At 48.6% G+C, this 21,588-nt stretch overlaps 1 protein-coding gene across 1 annotated transcript in view; it reads right to left on the minus strand.

Moving 5' to 3' along the window:
- The window catches only part of LOXL2 (lysyl oxidase like 2), a 112,809-nt gene that overhangs the window by 12,995 nt on the left and 78,226 nt on the right, over window positions 1-21,588 (minus strand). The window contains exons 7-10 of the mRNA XM_040243036.1: window positions 20,075-20,226; window positions 11,953-12,120; window positions 9,802-9,967; window positions 2,461-2,704 (exon numbers count right to left, since the gene is read on the minus strand). Coding sequence (XP_040098970.1) covers window positions 2,461-2,704; window positions 9,802-9,967; window positions 11,953-12,120; window positions 20,075-20,226 — 730 coding nt within the window. The remainder of the gene's footprint in view (window positions 1-2,460; window positions 2,705-9,801; window positions 9,968-11,952; window positions 12,121-20,074; window positions 20,227-21,588) is intronic.

A 21,588-nucleotide genomic window follows, 5' to 3' on the forward strand; every position in this document is an offset into this window, starting at 1 on the left:
ATTCTTTCGATTCCACGTATTGTGATCTCTAATTAAACACAAACTTTTCCCCACACTGAGTTAATTTAAAAGCTATAAAATGAAAATATGTAGAGGTACTACGTTAATTGGAAAAGAAAAATCCAAGTATAAAGGGACCCAGGCATTTCAAATCTGTGTTGTTCAAGGGTCAACTACATAAAGGAATATCAGCACCCCGAGTTCTATCACAGTCCTTTCTTTCTTTCTTTTTTTTTTTTTTTGATATGGACCATTTTTGACCAGATTATTAAATCTGTTACAATAATGTTTCTCTTTTATGTTTTGGTTTTCTGGCCATAAGGCATGTAGGGTCTTAGCTCCCTGACCAGGGATTGAGCCTGCAACCCCCTGCATTGGAAGGTGAAGTCTTCACCACTGGGCCACCAGGGAAGTTCAAATTGTCCTTTCTTTTGAAATGGACTGAACAACTCTATCCCTGCTGCTGCTGTTGCTAAGTCACTTCAGTCGTGTCCAACTCTGTGCGACCCCATAGACGTCAGTCCACCAGGCTCCCCTGTCCCTGGGATTCTCCAGGCAAGAACACTAGAGTGGGTTGCCATTTCCTTCTCCAATGCATGAAAGTAAAAAGTGAAAGTGAAGTAGCTCAGTTGTGTCCGACTCTTAGCGACCCCATGGGCTGCACCCTACCAGGCTCCTCCATCCGTGGGATTTTCCAGGCAAGAGTACTGGAGTGGGGTGCCATTGCCTTCTCCAACTCTATCCCTAAACAGTTTCAAATGTGACTAGGCCATAAATTACGACATGAAAAAGCAGCCCTACAGATTTGTGATGAAGACTAAGGGAAAGACAGGAAAGGGTTAGTCGCTTAGTCATGTCTGACTCTTTGCAACCCCATGGACTGTAACCCACCAGGCTCCTCTGTGCATGGGACTCTCCAGACAAGAATACTGGAGTAGGTGGCCATTCCAGTCTGCAGGCAATCTTCCCAACCCAGGATGGAACCCAGGTCCCCTGCATCACAGGCTGATTTTTTTACTGTCTGAGCCACAGGGAAGCCCTTCTGAAGACTGGGGGAGGTACCAGGAAGGGCACATACTGGGACTCAGGCAGGCCCCATTCAGGACCCTCATTCCCCAACTTCATCCTGGACAAGTCATGTGAATGCAGAGCCATGGTTTCCTGATTCAGAAAAAGGAGGGTACCCTGCCTGGTACCTTTTTCTACCAACTTTAGTTCTTGTATCCCTAACAGTGATCATCACACTTCAGAGCTGGAAGGATACCTAGAGGTCAGCCAGACTGGGGCCTCTCAGACTGATGGCACACAATCCTTTGGGTACCTGTTAACATGCAGATTCTTAAGCAATTGTCAATCTCCCATGGGCCCTGGATTTGACACTGACTGCATATGCTGCCAGCCCTCTCAGGGACCCGAGGCAAAACTCTTGTAGGGATGGGATTTTGAGCACGGAGACCGTGCCCTCCCGCCGGGCCCAAGTCTGTGGTCCTTCGGGGAATGGGTGGGAAGGTGGCTGCCGTGTTGAATGGCAGGGGCCTCCCTCTGTTCGTTTTCAAAACTGCTCACTCTGTTCCCTCTACCCGCCCAGCTCAGGTCTGAGCAGCAAAATGAGAGCCAGCAGCAACAGACAGAGGGCTCTGGATTAGGGTGGGAATCAAGCAAAGGAACAAAAAGAAGGAGGTTGGGGAGCACAGGGAGATGAATGGCAAGGCTTCTATTGGTCCAGCGTGGGCCGGCTCTGGGGCTGTGCTCTGCTCTCGTCCAGGAATTTATATAGCACTGGGAACAGAGCCACAGACTGAGGGTGGGAAGGGACAGCGGAGGTCCCAGCTGATGTGGCCCAGATGGCCTGACATCACGCAGCTGGTTAGAGGCATGGCTGGGTCGAGAGATCAGGTCTCATGACTCCTGGGCCTAGAACTTGTGTCTCCACACTCACCATCTTCCTAGAGATCTTCAACATGTATAGCATACTGGTATTTAAAATAACCCACATGCCACAAGTAGAGAGACTGCATGCCGCAACTAGAGAAGCCTGGGCATCACAACACAGACCCAGTACAGCCAAAAATAAAGTAGAACAGACTAGAATAAAATATATTTCTACATGAACTCAGTATCCAACACCTGCAGCACCCCAAGCTCCCTGCAGAGCATGAATTTGCTGAGAACACACCTGAAACCATTGACTGAAGGTCAATGGAGGGGCACCGGGTTCTCAAAATGAAGTTTGTTTCTGGATGCTAGAGGTGTCAGAGGCAAGAAAGAGAGCAGGCTTGGAGAGGGTGAGGTGGGCGAGGGCCTCTGGGAGGGGAGAACACTATCTGCAAATGTAAAGGAGCCCTCCAGCTAGAGGGAGCCCTGCCCCCAGGACCATGTGGCCGCTTGGCTGTGTCTAAGTGGCCCTGTGACATCTGGGGCCCATGTGTTGGTGGGCTGGGGCAGGGAGGGATGGCTCACCTGTGGCAGTCATGCCAGATCCAGGCGTGGCGCCCGTTCTTGGGTCGGAAGTCGGACTGGCCGTTGTTGTGGATCTGGGAGGAGAAGCGCAGGAGCCGCCGGTAGCCCGTGGTGGGGTTGGTCTGGGCGGCCGAGGCTGAGAGGCAGTTCTCCTCCATGGCGCACTGCAGCATGAACATGGGCCGGTCCTCCAGGTACGTGGTCTGCTGCACGATCTCTGCGTTGAGCACCAGGTCAGGGGCAGCTGGGAGCAGGGCAGACACAGGCTTCAGACAGGCCAGAGACCCCACCCCCCTTCCCGCCTAGGTTTCCTCTGATTCCCAAGCAGTGACTGGCCTGCATCCCTGCCGAGCATCTGGAACTGGCTCTCGTGGTCTCTCCTATCCGGGTCAGGGATTACTACCCTCAACTCTTTCTCCCTTCTCTGAGAGCCCTGCTGGACACCTCTGCGGATCGCAGTGTGCGCATGCATGCTTAGTGGTTCAGTCGTGTGCAACTCTTTCTCATGTTTGCAAAATGTTGAACTACCCAGTAGTTCAATCTGGGTAATGGGTCCATGAGGCTTCATTATATTAATATTAGAATAGTATAGATTATAGAATAATCTGTTATTAGAATAATTCTGTTATTAGAATAATAATAGAGATTATTTAGAATAATCTCCTGGAGTAACAGGCAAATTTGGCCTTGGAGTACAGAATGAAGCAGGGCAAAGGCTAATAGAGTTTTGCCAAGAGAATGCACTGGTCGTGGCAAACACCCTCTTCCAACAATGTAAGAGAAGACTCTACACATGGACATCACCAGATGGTCAACACTGAAATCAGATTGATTATATTTTTTGCAGCCAAAGATGGAGAAGCTCTATACAGTCAGCAAAAACAAGACCAGGAGGTGACTGTGGCTCAGATCATGAACTCCTTATTGCCAAATTCAGACTTAAATTGAAGAAAGTAGGGAAAACCACTAGACCATTCAGGTATGACCTAAATCAAATCCCTAACAATTACACAGTGGAAGTGAGAAATAGATTTAAGGGACTAGATCTGATAGACAGGGTGCCTGATGAACTATGGACAGAGGCTTGTGACATTGTACAGGAGACAGGGAACAAGACCATCCACAAGAAAAAGAAATGCAAAAAAGCAAACTGGCTGTCTGAGGAGGCCTTACAAATAGCTGTGAAAAGAAGAGAAGCCATAAGCAAAGGAGAAAAGGAAAGATATACCCATTTCAATGCAGAGTTCCAAAGAATAGCAAGGAGAAATAAGAACACCTTCTTCAGTGATCAGCACAAAGAAATAGAATGGGAAAGACTAGAGATCTCTTTAAGAAAATTAGAGATACTAAGGGAACATTTCATGCAAAGATGGGCTTGATAAAGGACAGAAATAGTATGCACCTAACAGAAGCAGAAGGTATTAAGAAGAGGTGACAAGAATACACAGAACTGTACAAAAGAGATCTTCATGACCCAGATAATCACGATGGTGTGATCACTCACCTAGAGCCAGACATCCTAGAAGGTGAAGTCAAGTGGGCCTTAGAAAGCATCACTATGAACAAAGCTAGTGGAGGTTACAGAATTCCAGTTGAGTTATTTCAAATCCTGAAAGATGATGCTGTGAAAGTGCTGCACTCAATATGCCAGCAAATTTGGAAAACTCAGCAGTGGCCACAGAACTGGAAAAGGTCAGTTTTCATTCCAATCCCAAAGAAAGGCAATGCCAAAGAATGCTCAAACTACCACACAATTGCACTCATCTCACACACGAGCAAAGTAATGCTCAAAATTCTCCAAGCCAAGCTTCAACAATACATGAAACATGAACTTCCAGATGTTCAAGCTGGTTTTAGAAAAGGCAGAGGAACCAGAGATCAAATTGCCAACATCCGCTGGATCATCAAAAAAGCAAGACAGTTCCAGAAAAACATCAACTTCTGTTTTATTGACTATGCCAAAGCCTTTGACTGTGTGGATCACAATAAACTGTGGAAAATTCTGAAAGAGATGGGAATACCAAACCACCTGACCTGCCTCTTGAGAAATCTGTGTGCAGGTCAGGAAGCAACAGTTAGAACCAGACATGGAACAACAGACTGGTTCCAAATAGGAAAAGGAGTACGTCAAGGCTGTATATTGTCACCCTGCTTATTTAACTTCTATGCAGAGTATATCATGAGAAACGCTGGGCTGGAAGAAGCACAAGCTGGAATCAAGATTGCCGGGAGAAATATCAATAACCTCAGATATGCAGATGACACCACCCTTATGGCAGAAAGGGAACAAGAACTAAAGAGCCTCTTGATGAAAATGAGACAGGAGAGTGAAAAAGTTGGCTTAAAGCTCAACATTCAGAAAACAAAGATCATGGCATCTGGTCCCATCACTTCATGGCAAATAGATGGAGAAACAGTGGAAACAGTGGCTGACTTTATTTTTTTGGACTCCAAAATCACTGCAGATGGTGACTGCAGCCATGAAATAAAAGGGCACTTACTTCTTGGAAGAAAAGTTATGACCAACCTAGACAGCATATTAAAAAGCAGAGACATTACTTTGCCAACAAAGGTCCATCTAGTCAAGGCTATGGTTATTCCAGTAGTCATGTGTGGACTATAAAGAAAGCTGAGTGCCGAAGAATTGATGCTTTTGAACTGTGGTGTTGGAGAAGACTCCTGAGAGACCCTTGGACTGCAAGGAGATCCAACTAGTCATCCTAAAGGAAATCAGTCCTGGGTGTTCATTGGAAGGACTGATGTTGAAGCTGAAACTCCAATACTTTGGCCACCTGATGCGAAGAGCTGACTCATTTGAAAATACCTTGATGCTGGGAAACACTGAAGGCAAGAGAAGAAGGGGACGAGAGAGGATGAGATGGTTGGATGGCATCACCAACTCAATGGAGTTGAATTTTAGTAAACTCCAGGAGTCAGTAACGGACAGGGAGGCCTGGCATGCTGCAGTCCATGGAGTAGCAAAGAGTTGGACATGACTGAGCGACTGCACTGATCTGAACTGAATCTCCAGAGTGGCTTGAGAGTTTCATAATAAAAAGCAGACAATAACCTGAATAAGAGCTTCCCTGGTAGCTCAGATGGTAAAGAATCTGCCTGTAACACAGACCTGGCTTCAGTCCCTGGGTTGTGAAGATCCCCTGGAGAAGGGAATGGCAACCCACTGCATTATTCTTGCCTGCAGAATGCCACGGGCAGTGGAGCCTGGCGGGCTATAGTCCATGAGGTCGCAGAGTCAGACAAAACAGTGACTAACACTTCTAACTTCTAATGATGAAATCATGCTACCCATAGAGAGAACATTCTTAATACTTTGGTCTGATTCTTCTGGGAATTACAAATGTATTTCCCACCATGTGTAATACTGTATGAAGATCTGTACAACATACAATACTACTTATATTGTATTAGTCTGTTAATGCTGTCTCTCTTAAAACATATCTTGACATATTCACTCGTTAATAAATATCCATTACAATATTTAATTCATAACCCTAACCTACACTTTATTTATTTTTAAACTAATTAATTAATATTACTTATTAACTTTTGATTGCATTTTATCTTTGTTGCTGTGTGGGGCTTTCTCTAGTTGCGGAGAGCGGGGTCTATTCTCTGGTTACGGTTCTCAGGCTGCTCACAAAAGTGGCTTCTCCAGTTGCAGAGAATGGGCTCTAGGCAAGAGGGCTTAGTTGTCTGGTGGCATGTGGGATCTTTCTGGAGCAGGGACTGAACCCATGTCCCCTGCATTGGCAGGCAGATTCTTAACCACTGGACCACAGTTAAAGATAAAGCAGTGATAAACATCCTGTAGTAAATCTCTGTGTGTAACTATAATCATTTCTTCAGAATATATTTCTATAAATTGCTGGGGGGCAGGTTTCATGCTTCCAAGGCTCTGATATATATCCGGTTCTACCAGTTTCCCCCTGGCACTGTTGCTCCAAGTGAGAGTTTTCACCCAGTTGCCTCTTTTAAAACAAGCTTGACTTATTCAATTAGCACAATGCACATAGCAGGTATTAAAAAAAATAATCACCAGTGGTTACAATCTATGTTTACTAAAAAGTTATAATAGAAGGATTAACTTCCTCACCAAAGGATTAACTGTGTCTCTCTTTAAAAGCAAGATTCTACTGAACATTTCTAGTATACCTCAATTCACAGGAATATAGTATATGAATCATTTATGACAAGACCCAGAGACTTCCCTGGTGGTCCAGTGGCTAACACCTTGCTTTCCGATGCAGGGGATGTGGGTTCGATCCTTGGTTGAGGAAGAAAGACCCTAAGACCCCACATGCCTCGCAGTCAAAAACAAACAAACAAACAAAAACATAAAACAAAAGCAATATTATAACAAAATTAATAAAGGCTTTTAAAAAAATGATCCACATTAAAAAAAAAAATCTCAAAACAAGCAAACAAACCTTCAGACCTAAGACCCATCCATCTTTTATTTTCTGATGCTTGCAAATTTCTGAGGTGAGTGTCCTCTATGAGCTTTGCTTCCCTCATGTTCACCACTGCCTGGAGCAATTCTGCCCTGTCTGGGTCCCCTCCCTGGCTGTGCGTGGAGCCAAGTAGCTTTTCAGGATGCACAACTGCTGGTGCTGAGTGTTGAGTGCACAGTTTAATGAGGGTGTTGTGGCCTCTTTTCATGATTTGTACGCTAGTCAGTAAGCATCCCCAACTCTGTGCGACCCTATGGCCTGTAACCCACCAGGCTTCTCTGTCCATGGGATTTTCCAGGCAAGAATACTGGAGTGGGTTGCCATGCCCTTCTCCAGAGGATCTTCCCAATGCAAGGATCAAACCTGGGTCTCCTGCATTGCAGGCAGATTCTTTACTATCTGAGCCACTAGGCAAGCAAAAGGTTACTAGAAGAATATATTTTCTCTTTATGAATAATATATGAAGCCAGGTAAGCATTCCTGGCCCCAGAGGCTCTTGCTCCCCCCTGCAGACTCTGACTGATGCCTTCAGCCCAGGCAGAGGGGTTCTTTGAGCAATAGCCCAATGAAGGTCATTTTTGGTCTGCCGTGAGCATGTGGAGGGCCCTGTTGATCTCATAATTCTTGGTCCTCATAATAAAAAATTCCCCTTTGATCTCAGTATCTAGGATAGTGGGCTTCTTTTGACTCATGGGTTTGTTTCTACCTCATGCATGGTGGTGGTGGTGGTTTAGTTGCTAAGTCGTGTCTGACTCTTGCGATCCTATGGACTGTAGCCTGTCAGGCTCCTCTGTCCATGGGATTCTCCAAGCAAGAATACTGGAGTGGGTTGCCATTTCCTTCTCCAGGGGATCTTCCCGATCCAGGAATTGAACCTGGGTCTCATGCATTGCAGGCAGATGATTTACCAACTGAGTTATGAGGGAAGCCCAGGCATACTGTGAATTATATTAAAGACCACATTTCTCTCTTTCCTTTGGCTGGTAGGAAGCTTGCTGTATAATGACAACAGTAAATGTATATGACTCTATGACAGTAAATGTATGTGCTGTGCTAGCCTAAGTTGCTTCAGTTGTGTCCAGTTCTGTGTGACCCCACGGACTGCAGCCCACCAGGCTCCTCTGTCCATGGGATTCTTCCAGCAAGAATACTGGAGTGAATTGCCATGCCCTCGTCCATGGGATCTTCCCAGCCCAAGGGATCGAACACATGTCTTTTACATGTCCTGTGTTGAAAGGCAGGTTTTGTTTTTTTTTTTTAATCACTAGCACCACCAGGGAAGCCCAATAAATGTATAGGTCTCTATAATATATAAATTTTTATTAATCTCTATCAGTTCCAGTTTGAGCCACTCTCATTTTGCCAATATGTACTTTTAAAAAACTATATATATATAATTTTAAATATTGATTTATTTGGCTGTACCAGGTCTTAGTTGCAGCATGCAGAATCTTCAGTTGTAGCATGTAGGACCTAGTTTCCTGACCAGGGATCAAATGCAGGCTACTAACATTGGGAACACGGAGTCTTAGTCACTGGACCATCAGAGAAGTCTGTGTACTTTTTTCTAAACCTGGTTTTATCTTATGCTACCTTGAATTTTATTTAGGTTTATATTATCTTAGTTTCTTTTTTGATAAATGGTGTATTAAAAATATAAATAAATTATTAAGCTGAGAGAAGACTCCCGATGAGGGTGAGACCACGTCTCTCTGCCTGGAGGTCTGGTAAGGGTGGTACTCTCACTCTTTCCTCTCAGAAAGGATGCAACAATAATAATGTCTCCCCAGAGAAGCTCACGCTGGGGTTGAGAGTCCTGCTTTACAAGCGTGACGAAATGTTGAATGGGTCTAAAATGGGGAGAAGTGACTGAGTTCAAGTCTAACCTCCCTAGTTCTGCATGATGGTAAACGACAGTGCGTTGCTGTTTTTTAAGCGCTTGCGTGCGTCGTCACATTGAATTTCTAGTCTCCAGGAAAAACATAGCCGTGGATCATAGCCGTGAACTCACTTTGCCAAAATCAGCTAATAAACGGCAGGCAATGCCTGGTCTGGAGTCCTTTGGCCAGGCTCAGGGCCTCTCTCACCTCCCAGATCCACAAGGAAATCCTTTGATAAGGCAAGAGGGTGGGATCCAGAGAATAACATACCCACAAGGCTGTCAGCCGGTCCTTTCAGCTTGGAAGGGAACCTGCTGAGATGGCCATTCAGAATTCTGGCCAAGGTGGGGATGGAGGTGGGGGTGGGGGCTCCCTTCTATACTGTCAAGCTCTCTAGGATTCCCAGGGAGTCACTAGGAGGTTAAATCACCCTGTGTGTGTGACAACAAAAAATGATCTATGTTCTTTTTTTGTGTGACCATTCCACACAGCATGTGGGATCTTAGTTTCCTGACCAGGGATTGAACCTATATCCTCTGTATTGGAAGCACAGCATCTTAACCATTGGATCCCCAGGGAAGTCCCAGGAAATGATCTGTGGGGCAGGGCAGAAGGAAGGAAGCTGACCCACCGAGCAATATGTGTTTCACTGCTAACCCAGAAGCCAGCTCCCAGGAGACCAAGTTCTTAGTCACTTAATTCTCCTAAGGCCACTTAAATAATCTGCAGTGACCCTGCCTTTGAACCCGAGGCTTCCAGACTCCCAACTCCTCCTTCCAGCCTTCTCCACTGTTATCAGGCAAGATTCCAGGGTTGCCTATGGGGGTAGTTCTTCTTGCCCCTGACTCTTCTCACAAATGCTTTCCGTTTTGCTTGGCTCATAGCAGAGACCCCAGGCAGAGCCTTGCAGGAAATAACCAGTGAGACTCTGTGCCCCTCCGGGAGCCTGGCAGGACAGTCCGTTGTCTACGACCCCCAGGAGTTCTCACTTTCTGAGCAGGCGACTCCAGCCCCGTACCGCACCCCTCCCTCGGGGCAGGCCACGTCCTCCCCGTCGTGTCGGCAGTGCGCCAGGGACAGCTCCGTTCCCGAGCACTTCACACCACTCATGACCACCTTGTTGGCGTTGATATCTCCATGCCAGTACCAGGTCTCCTGCATGAACCAACAACAACAAACAGCCAGCACATTACCTTGAATTGTCACTTTCCCACATTCTATCAAATTTCATGCTCACCAAAACACCCAAGGCTTTATCATCCCATTTTTCAGATGGAGACAGCCAAGACACAGTCACTTACCCAAGTCATGCAGTTTGTTGGTGGAAGTGCAGATGAAGCCCACCCCCTGCACTTGGATTCTGCCCCTCTCCCCTTTTGGAAAGCACAGCTAAGAGGGTGCTCAATGCTGTGTATCAGAAACAGCAGCCACACTGCCTACTCCCTCCTCCTGAGCCCTGGGCAGACATTACTAATCTATCACAGCACTCTCCTCTAAGCCTGACTGTGCTCTCAGAATCCTTCTCAACACCGTGCTCCAGGGAGACACCACCAACTGATCAGGATTGGCAGGAGAGAAGAAATCTAGTCACATTTGTCAATAGTTCCATCTTCATACATCTCATTGGTTCTGATTTTCTAGAGAACCTACACACCCCTCATCCTCTAGAGAGAAAACTGGGGCCTCGGGAAGGGATAAGGCCTGCAATCAGAGTACTGAGGTCAAGGGTAGGCCCATCTCACAGCTTCTGCTGTGAGAATCAGGTGTCTTAGGAAAGAGCTGACTAGGAACAAAAATAGCCAGACAGCTACTCTGTTGCAATCAGCACTGTTCTACACTCCATGGAGAACCAGCGAGTGCCTTGGCTGGTCATAAGCAGGATCAGCAGAAACATGATGTGGCTGTGTGAAGCCAGGCTTCCAGAGGGCCCCGGGTACCAGAGGTCTGCCCCTTCCTTCTGGATGGTTTGGGGAATTGCCACAGGGCTGCCTGGATGAGTTCTCCCATGTCGCTACTAACAAACACCTTCCTCAAGCAGCCACCCAGGGCACAGGGGCTGAAGTTAGGGTTAGCAAAGTGAGATGGGGGTGCTCCAGACATTTTCCTGTTCTGGGAGAAGCTTAAGAAAGGTGTTTATAGAGCCTGGATACTCAGGACCTGGACTATTTGTTCCATGTTCACAGACAGGCTGGGAAAGGTGGCAGGTCATTATGTAGCCAGCTGGGCAGGGGTCCAATTGGGAAGTGACCTCCAGCCTCCTGGCTCCCACTCCTCTTGCCCCTGGCCTCTTTCTGACAATGTTACATCCCAGGACGGGGTCCAGAGGGCAGTGATTTTTTAATCCAAAGCACTGCCTGTCTTTCTTCTGTTCCTTTCTGATGGCGGGGTGGGGAGCCTAGCTACCTTTGGCTGAGTCCCTTCTGAGCTGGCGGCAGGAGGAGTGTGCAGCGGCTGTGAAAGGGTTCTGAAGCAAGGCTTGGGGAACTGCCAGCCAACCAAGGAGAGGATGCATGGACACAGCGAGGAAGCATGTTGTGGGAAGATGGGCCAGCAAGGGAGCAAGCTAAGACAGGGGTCTCCACCCTCCTGGTACTGGTCCGAGACCTGTTAGAAACTGGGCCACTCAGCAGGAGGTGAGTGATAAGTGAGTAAGCAAAGCTTCATCTGCCTCTCCCCATTGCTCTCCATCACTCACATTACTGCCTGAAGCATCCACCCTGCCCCTACCCCGTCTGTGGAAAAGCTGTCTTCCACGAAACCAGTCTCTGATGCCAGAAAGGCTGGGGACCGCTGAACTAAGGCGTCTAGGGTGTTGGGTTGGGTGGTCTCCACACGCCCCCCGATAGGACTGAGTGGCTTCCCCCTGCAAAGGCAGGTTGGGACATCCCAGAATGAGCCCCTGGCATGGTCAAGCCCATTGCACAGAGCTGAGACCTGAAACCAGAGTCCAGTGACCCACACAAGGACTCAGGGCTGCAGAGGGCAGAGCAGTGGAGGACAGGATGAGGTTTTTCTCCAAGTCCATGGCTCTCTACCTCCTGGGAGTCACAGAAGGTGGGGGCTGATGAGAGATGGGCAGGATTGGACTGGATGCAGGGTTCAAGGCCCTCGGCGGCAGGGTAGGGGTGAGGGCTTCTCACCTGGAAGGCATTGCTGGCAAACCCCAGGCCTAGCTGCCGGCAGACGACCATGGCCTCCACGATGCCCCAGTTCTCGCCGCACACCATGCCCCACACGAGGGACCCGTTCCTCTCCACCAGCACCTCCACTCGGCCCTCGTAGGGGTTTCGGCCCCCATTCAGGCGCAGCTGTGGAGAGAGAGGAAGGCATGATCACTGGGAGGGGAAGGCAGGTTGATGCCCCACTATGGTACTGCCTTTAGTCTCAATTTCTCCAAGGCAGGGGGTCCCGCCTGCGACACAGAACCCTGGCATCACTGAGAACCTACTGTATGCGAGGCATTGTGCCCAGCATGGTCTTCTCCATTAGGTGCCCCTCCCCTGCCGTACTGCAGCCATCCTAGGACCCTAGATGCCAATACAGCTGGGGAGATCCACTGACCCCACTATAGACCCACTGACCTCACAGTAGAATCTGCTTCCGCTGCCCATGAGCCCACCATGAGGGGTGGGTCTCAGATCAGATACTTGGAAAGATGCAATAAGGAGCCTTAAAATGATAGAATCCCCCGACTCTTTCTGGGACCATTTTCTCCTCCTCACACCCTCTCCTGTACCCCGGTTCCAGCTCCTGATTGCATCTCTTCCCACAACACCCCCTGCTGTCCTTTCCAGAAGAATTCTTACCTGACAGTCCCACCTGGCACCTTGGAGACCCCAAATCTAACTGGTCCTCTTTTTCTCTTTACACCTAAACCTGTGCTCTACCTCCCCCTCATTCTCCATTTCAGTGAAAGGCACTACCACCTGCCCCAGGGGCAGCAAACCATGTAGGGTGAATGCAGGGACCACAATATGTAAATAGTGGCGCACAGCCGTGTGCCCAAGAAACCATATTTACAAATACAGGCAGAGGGATGGATTTGGACTACAAGAGATAGTTTGCTGATCCTGAATCCATTCTGTTAGACAAGCCAGAAATCTAGGAGCAAGCATCAGCATCACCCTCTTTCTTATCCCTTACATCAGGAGCTCCCAACCAAGCCCCTCCACCCCTGCCTGTTAGGAACTGGGCTGCACAGTAGGAGATGAGCAGCGGGAGAGCAAGCGAAGCTTCGCAGCTATACTCGCTCCCCATCGCTCTCCCATCACCCCCAGATGGACCGTCTGGTTGCAGGAAAACAAACTTAGGGCTCCCACTGATTCCGCATTATGGGGAAGTGTATAATTACTTCATTATATATCACAAGCTAATAATAATGAAATAAAGTGCACAATAGAGGTAATGCACTTGAATCATCCAGAAACCATCCCTCCCCCACCAACCCATCCTGGTTGGTGGAAAAAACTGTCTTCCATAAAACTGGTCCCTGGTGTCAAAAAGGTTGGGGACCGATGCCCTACATCCCATCAGAATCTTCCTCCATGGATTTCATCTCCCAAGTCCCTCCCACTCACACTCCTACCTCCAGCTCCATCCTTACCCCTCTTCCCAGGCACCTTCACCTCTCGCCTGAAACAGCCCTCCTCACCTCCCTCCCACTGCCTCTCCTTTTGCCTTCACTGACCTATTCTTCATGCAGAAGCCAGAGTCACTTCTGAAAAACACCCGATCATGTTCCTCCCCTAGAACACGTCCATGGTTTCCCTTTGCTCCACTACTTCCCTCCTCACCCTCATCACACGTCTCTCACCTCCCTGTTCTCCCACCTCCAGGCACACGGCCTTCTTTCAGTTTCCATGGCGACCTAACTCTCCTGACCAAGTTACACAGTACGTCTCATTTCACACTGAAGTCCATTACATACAGAGGCCCCTTTGCTTTTGGCTGGTCCCACCCATCTTTCCAATTCTATACCCAGTGGCACTTCTCTCCAATGGGGGTCAGTGCCCACTTACTCAGTCTCTCTCTACCTCTCCTTCTTAGCATTCTTGACAATTATAATTAAGCTAATTTATAATTTTACAATTTAATGGCTGTCTCTCTGATGATATATAAGAGCCAAAGAGCAGAGCTGTATTGGTCTGGTTTACTGGAGGATCGATAACTAAGACGGCACCTCTCAGATGTTAAGTACATGCCACAATTCCTTTTGGAATGGATGAGTACAACACCAGGCTTACAGAATGAAAGCACAGAGCAACACATGAGCCCAAGCCCATAACGGGAAGCAGGATAAGGTATTTGGATTAAGGACTGGAATTTGGGGGAAGGGCTCTGAAAATGCAGTCCTTAATCCACATACCTTATCCTGCTTCCCTTTATGGTTCTAACAATTCATCCTTTTCAGATAAGACCTAATACTCCAGGAATCTTCAGCTGTTTGTTTGCCAGTCCTTAGCAACAGCACAACCCTTAAGTCATAGGTCTTAATTCTTATTGACTTGGGGGCTGGGAGGGTCACGGAGGTCAGCCGGCAAACAGACAAGCCGAGGGCAGTCCTGACCTTAGATCTGTCTACCAGAGCTGAGCCGACACATAAATGGCATATATGGTTCCTGTAAAGTGCTCAAACAGGGCCTGGCACTCAGTGAGTGCTGAGAAATCTCAGACATCATCACAGCAATGATCATCATTAGGGTGGGAGTCCCAGCAGAAAGCAACCTTTCTTCAGAGGACCTAGAAGAGGTCAGAGCAGGTAGGAAGAGGGCTGGCCCTCGGAAGACTGACATTTGTCTTCCTGAGTGCCTCTGTCTGGGCTGGAGGAAACCCCAGTCCAGGCGCTGGACATTGGCTATGGATTGCACATCACCTGTGACTAACATATCTTTGTTGTTGTTGTTTAGTCACTCTTGTGACCCAATAGACTGTAGCCCGCCAGGTTCCTTTGTCCATGGGGTTTTCCAGGCAAGGAAAGCAGAGTGGGTTGCGGTTTCCTTCTCCAAGTGATCTTCCCGACCCAGGGACTGAACCCGCATCTTCTGCATTGGCAGGCGGATTCTTTACCGCTGAGCCGCCAGGGAAGCTGGATCTATATGAAAACAAATAAGCAGGCAGAACCATGGAGAAAGTCCTAGAAAGGCCTGAGCCTTGGTGGGAGGCAAACCAGCCAGCTCCAACATCCACAGAAAGGCCAGCAGCCCTTGGGGAGGGTGTATCAATCCATTGGGTCACAAGAGTGACCTTCAATCCATCAGGATGTCTCCAAGTAACTTCAAGCCATCCCCTCTGCTCATTTGAGATCTAATGAACGCCTGTATTTCATCCTTTATGTGCTTACTGAACTCTGCCAATAATGTTGGCACCTCCTCAGAAATGAAATGAACTGTGTGTAATTCACCAGATCCATTCATTCATCCAGTATTTATTTGGCTTTTATTATGTGACAGGAGCGGGCTTCCCAGGTGGCTCAGTGGTAAAGTATCCGCCTGCAATGCAGGAGACTCGGGAGACGCAGGTTTGATCCCTGGGTTGGGAAGATCCTCTGGAGGAGAGAATGGCCACCCACTCCAGTATTCTTGCCTGGAGAATCCCATTGACAGAGGAGCCTGGCAGGTTACAGCTATGAGGTCGCAAAGAGTCAGACAGGACTGAACTGACTTAGCAGGCACGCATGAGACAGGAGGAGTGCTGGGAAATTCACAGGCAAACTTTCAGAGGGCTTACCTTGTCCCCCACCCTTGTAAGCCCTTTATGGACATTTGGTCCTCACAGCATCCCTAGGACGCAGTGGTACCATGTCATCCCCATTTCACAGATGAGGGGAGTCTCAGATGGAGTAAGCGTCTCTTCATCTCCATACTAGACCACCTGCAAACCATCCACCTAAGCCTGCTTCTTCAAGGGTGCTTTTGTCCCAAACAGGAATCGTTGAGTCAGCACGGAGGACCAAACTGGTGCCTTACAGTCAGGATAGAGAACTCCTCCTGATGGGAGGCTGGGGTCCTGAACCTTGGGCCCCATGTTTTGAGGCCTTTATAGTAAGCCCCCTACATAGGAAGTAAATCCCCTTCAAGTTGCAGATTTTCAAGGATGTGAATATGCCCATGCATGCCAGCTGTTGTACTGTACTACTGTACTTTTCAAGATACTGTACTACAAGAGTAAAAATGTTTTATTTCTTTATTTTTTTAATGTATTATTTGTGTGAAAAGTATCATAAACCAATTACACTACAGTACTAATAAATAGCCAATTGCGCTAGCCTGGGTACCCAGGCTAACTTTGTTGGACTTACAAACAAATTGAACTTACAAACCCACTCTGGGAATAGAACTGGTTCGTATGTAGGGGACTTCCTGTATTGTCCATTGGAGTCAGACTGGGTCCTGAGGCCTAGGATACTAAAGCTTTAATCACGAAAGTGTTAATCACTCAGTTGTGTCCGACTCTTTGTGACCTCATGGACTATAGCCTGCCAGGCTCCTCTGTCCATGGAATTCTCCAGGCAAGAATACTGGAGTGGGTTGCCATTCCCTTCTCCATGAATCACTAAAGCATATAATTTTGTGCCTTCTGAAAACCATCTCCAGTTGCCTCCAAGCATCTTTGGCAAGGAGTGGTGTGCCAGCCCCTCACACACACACCCTCCCCACCCACCTGGTCTCCTGTGTCTCCAGCCTCCTGGGCTGATTATGGCCTGGAGGACACTGTCCAGGACAAACGACAGCCGGGACTGTGATAGCGACCACAGGACTGACCTCTAGGCCACAGGCTGAGCCCTCTAATGGCTTGCATCCTGATTTAGGGAGTCTGGAGCCTTCCCTCTCTCTGGGAAGTCCAGATCCTCTCCCCTTCCCCTCCTTGTGGTTTCCAAGTCCCAGCACCAAGGCTGGTGGAGCCGCAGGCCTGCACAGAGGTGCACCCTGGAGCACCAGAAGCCGTGGGCAGGGACCCCTCCCGGGGGCTAGGTTAGCACTGAAGTTCAGAATGTCCTGATAGCTTAGGTGGTAAAGAGTCCACCTGCAATGCAGGAGACCTGGGTTCGATCCCTGGGTTGGGAAGATCCCTTGGAGCGCTCCAGTATTCTGGGCTGGAGAATTCCATGGACAGTCCATGGGGTCACAAAGAGTCAGACATGACTGAGCAACCCTCAGTTCACTCAGAATGCCAGTGGGCGGTGCTGATGGATAATTGGGTTTATTATTATTTTTTATTTCGCTATGGACTGTGCCCTGCCTTATTGATTGCACTGGGGTCAGCTAGCTCCCTCTGCTGCCCCTCTCCTAGGCACTTTCCCCCAAAAAAACAGACTTCATTTTGTTACCCTAAAGTTTGCAAAAATTAGGATTGGGGACCCTGAAGAATTCCGAGTCCAAACTTTTTCCCACTACCAGGGGGGCAGTGGGGCTCCCAAGTCTGAGTCTCAAAATGAAGATCTGAGTCTTATATGAGACTCACTTATGCTGAGAATCAATATGAAGGCTCCTGTCTCTAGGGCTCTCTTTGGGAGGATTCCTGTCCTTTGTCCCCCACTGTCTGTGCAGCCCAGGGTGTTCCTGCCCTAGGATCTAGAGCCAACAGGAATCTGAGAAGCTCTGGCTGAAGAATGCGGCTGCACACTAACTCTGGGGCAAACATAAGGCCTTCAGTGGGAGCTGGGGCCCTCCTTGAGACACTTCCTAAAGCTCCAAGCTGTGGCCATGCCTCCAAGGCTGAGCAGGCCTAGAGCCACCTCTGTAACAGGGAGCAGGGTTTCATTGCCCCTGGAAGAATCCAGGCACCTCAAGATGTACTGGGGGCCTTTTCTTGTTTCCTAGAGGAGACTGGGGTTTGCAAGAGAGGCTGGCCATGAAGTTCAAACTCAGCCCAATACATAGCTCTCCATTCCCAGGGCTCCCCTCCTGGGCGCCCCATTCCAAAAGTGGCCTGGCTCGAAGTTCCAACATCCATGGAACCCCAAGAGGTCTCGGGGTCAGCCTCTGGCCCACATCCTCTCCACCTCATTACCCCTCAAGGATGCCAGGGGAGGTCCATCCTTCTCCAAATTTCTTAAAACAACCCCAGGCATTTCTTTTTTCCTATTCCTTTGGTTCTTGGTGGCAGTAGTATGCGGTTTGAAAGAAGGGAGTGACGTGCAGGAAACTGAATTTTTCTGAGCATGAATAGAGAAACCAAAACACCTACCTCCAGCCAGTGGGGCATGGCGAGGCTGCCCTATATTTTGATAAGGTTGCAGTTCACCAGTCCCTCACCTGTTTTTGGAGGTGGCAGGTAGGAAGCAAGGTAACAGGACCCAGATGTTAACAGGCAAGCAAGCACTGGCACTCTCTAACTCACATTCCACATGTGGGCGTGGTCCTGCCATCCAGACAGGGTCAGGCCCACAGTTCAGAAGGGAATCGGAGGTCAGCAAGGCTTCCAGGGGACCCTGTGTGGACTAGCTCACTGCTAAATCCACCTGCTACCCCGAGCCTTTCCACCTTGGCATGTCTCCCCAGCAATAAAAGAAACACAGCTTGGCTGTGGCTGAATGGATGAAACCTCCCAGTTTCATGTCTGTGGGTTTTATTTATTAGTCATTCAATAAAAAGTCAATTTCTTAAAGAACTGGGGGTTGGAAAGGAAGCTAGGAATCACCTTTCTCACCTCCTTGTTTTCCAAGGAGGAAACTGAAACCTGAAAGAGATTAATTAAGGAATCAGCCAGTGAATGATAGTAATGAGCTGACTTGTGCATGCATGCTTAGTTGCTCAGCTGTGTCCAACTCTTTGTGACCCCATGGACTGTATGTAGCCCGTCAGGCTCCTCTGTCCACGGGATTCTCCAAGCAAGAATACTGGAGCGGGTTGCCATTTCTTCCTCCAGGGAATCTTCTTACCCAGGGATCGAATCTATGTCTCCTGCATTGGCAGACAGATTCTTTACCACTGCACATCTTTTACCACTGGGGAAGAAAGCCCTTCCAGGGGATTGAAATGGCCAGATTCAGGCATAAAGCTTTCCCACACCCCACCCTTGAGCACAGGGCTCACCTTCTAGAGCCTGAAGGGCCCCTGAAAGGATGAAGGTGTTTTGTGCTAGGAGTGTGGTGCCTCCACTGGCATGACTGGGCACAGCCTGGCTCAGCTCCACCCACCATAAAGCCCTTGTGGAAAACCTCATTTTCTTTGGCCTAGGCCTTTCATTTGGGTTGAAAACCCCATTCCACCCAAGTCCAATCTGTCTGAAGTGAATGGTACCCCAGCGCACGGGGACTCTTGGCACGTCAGCTTTTGGAGCTCTAGTATGGCTTTCTTGGAATGCTGCTCAGCAATTAGAGACGGCAAGCCTTTCCCACAGCTGTGGGGCTGTGGCACGCCCCTGCTCACTTACAAGCAAATGCTTGGCTCAGCGGAGAGCTGTCGAGTTCACATTTTTAGCCCCATGGGGCAGTAAGCTGTTGTGGCTGACTAGTTCAGTAGTGCCTTTGACATGATGATGCCAAGGTCTAGAAGCAGTGTCAGAGCCTGGCTAGAGAGCCATCCTGTACCCCAATGTGTCTGCATTTGCTCATTTTAAAAAATAAGCCCTCAGGAAGCTCTTCCAATGTGCCAGCCTGGTGACCAAATTCATGGTTTAGCACAAAGCATTAGATAGGATTTACTGGGCCTTTCTGGAGGATGGGCTAGACCTCCTAGTGAAATCTTGTTGGTTATCCCTGTAGGAAAAGTCACCCACGTAAGGGTACATGATGCAGGTTTTTAGAGATCCTGTCTCAGGAAGGGAGGGGTGTGTATCAGACAAAATGCTGTTAAGGTTTCCTTTCCTTTCCCCTTGGAAACCAAAGTACAGTCTTTAGTCTCCAAATACTGTCTACATCATGCTTACATCTGTGTGCTTTACTGACCAACTGTGGTTCCTCTGGGTCTCTGGAAAGGGCCATTGCCAAGGGGACCACAGGTGCTGCAGCCCTTGAATCCTTTGCAGGAAGCACTGAGTTGCAATCACACTGTATGTCAGCCACAGAGTATGGTGGGGCACACAGAGGATCCCCAACATCTGGGGACAGTGGAGCTTATCCATGTGTCTTTTCGTTTCACACCTCCACCAAAGCCAGGTGACAGCCACTGAAGGTGACAGCAGTAGAGCCCAACAACTTTCTGAGCTCATCATCAAAGTACCTGTTGGCAAGCTTCAGCCTGAGACCATCTGGTCTACCCTTTCTGCAGATTCAATGACCAAAACATAACACAGTCCCCTCTGGGCATCCAGGCTCCTCACCTTTTTCTGGAAGCCCATGGCGGGGATGTTACATCTCACAGCAGCATCTTCCTCATGATTGCAGCCCTGAGACTCAGCATTGAACTTGCAGTCTATGATGGACTTCTCATTCCCCGTGCACTCGATTTCATTGAGGTGAATGGGTCCTATCCCTGGGAATGGAAGATGAACAAGCACTATGAAAGCTTCCACAAGAAAGTTTCTGCAATGGGAAAGGAAGTCCCAGACAGTAAGAACATGCCTCTCCCATCCTCAGAATGCTCCCAACTGCCTCCCACAATAGCTCAATGACCCAGGCCTCTTCTACCTGGAGAGAATGTTGTCTTGGGAGTCACTTCTCCCACAAGAAAAAAGGTTGTTACTAATTTATGTGACCTTGACCAACTCACTCAGCCTTTATGAATATTGGTTTTCTCACTGAAATAGAGGAGCTGGTCTAGAGGGCACTTAAGTTCCTTTCTCAACTTGTACATTCTGTGTATTGATGAATCCTAAAGGGGCAACTCTCACAGGGTAGTTGGACTCCCTGTAGGAAAGAGATGGCATTCTGATTGGATGATCTGAGTTACAGAAAGGAATTTTAAAAATAAAAATATGAACAAAGCATGAGGAAATCACAAAATCGCAATGGATAGTCCACTGGGTGGGCTAATACCACCCTCAGGCCCGCAGGAAAGAAAAGTGTCTGTCGCTCAGTCATGTCTGACTCTGCAACCCCATGGACTATAGCCCACCAGGTTCCTGGTTCCTCTGTCCATGGAGTTCTCCAGGCAAGAATACTGGTGGGAAGCTGCTCCCTTCTCCAGGGATCTTCCCAAATCAGGGCTCGAACCCAGGTCTCCCACATTGCAGGCAGATTTTTTACCATCTGAGCCACCAGGGATGAGGGGAGGATGTTAATATCTGGTCCAGGAGAACAAAAGAGCCTTGTGGGGAGGTCACCTGTTAAGAGCTGTTACCCTCAGTGAAGGGACACAGTGGCCTGCAGGGAGAATAAAGACCCAGCTCCTCCCCACCTCCAATCTCCCCCAGTGTTCCCCGCTGGCCACATCCAAACCTGCCTTCCAGGGCCCTGAACCACGTGGACAAGGAGGAGCGTGGAGCCACAGGGGCAGACAGAAGACATCCCACAGGGACCCCTAATGCTCATGTGGGAAGCTTTCTGTACAGGCACCAGGATGGCAAGGGGGAATTCCCCACTGCTGGGGAGAGGGAATTCCCAGTTTGTCAGTATTCAGCTCAACTCACTTCACAGAACCACCTCTCCTCTGTCTAGTCCATAAAGATGGATCCAAGTCTAGTTCTTCCTGGGAGCTCTGGGCTGCTTAGACCCCCACCTTGGACCTTGCCCTGCTCCGTGATCTCCTCTCTCTCTTGATCTTCACCATCATTCTCTGGTTTGGGTCCATCCCTCAGCACTCATCTGATCCCATAACATCTCCCATCTTTATGACGACCCTCCCCTGACCCCATACTTCCTTCTGGCCTGTCACTTTCCTCCCCTTCAGAGTGAA

This window comes from Oryx dammah, unplaced genomic scaffold, assembly GCF_014754425.2.
Source record: "Oryx dammah isolate SB20612 unplaced genomic scaffold, SCBI_Odam_1.1 HiC_scaffold_1, whole genome shotgun sequence".
Lineage (NCBI taxonomy): Eukaryota > Metazoa > Chordata > Mammalia > Artiodactyla > Bovidae > Oryx > Oryx dammah.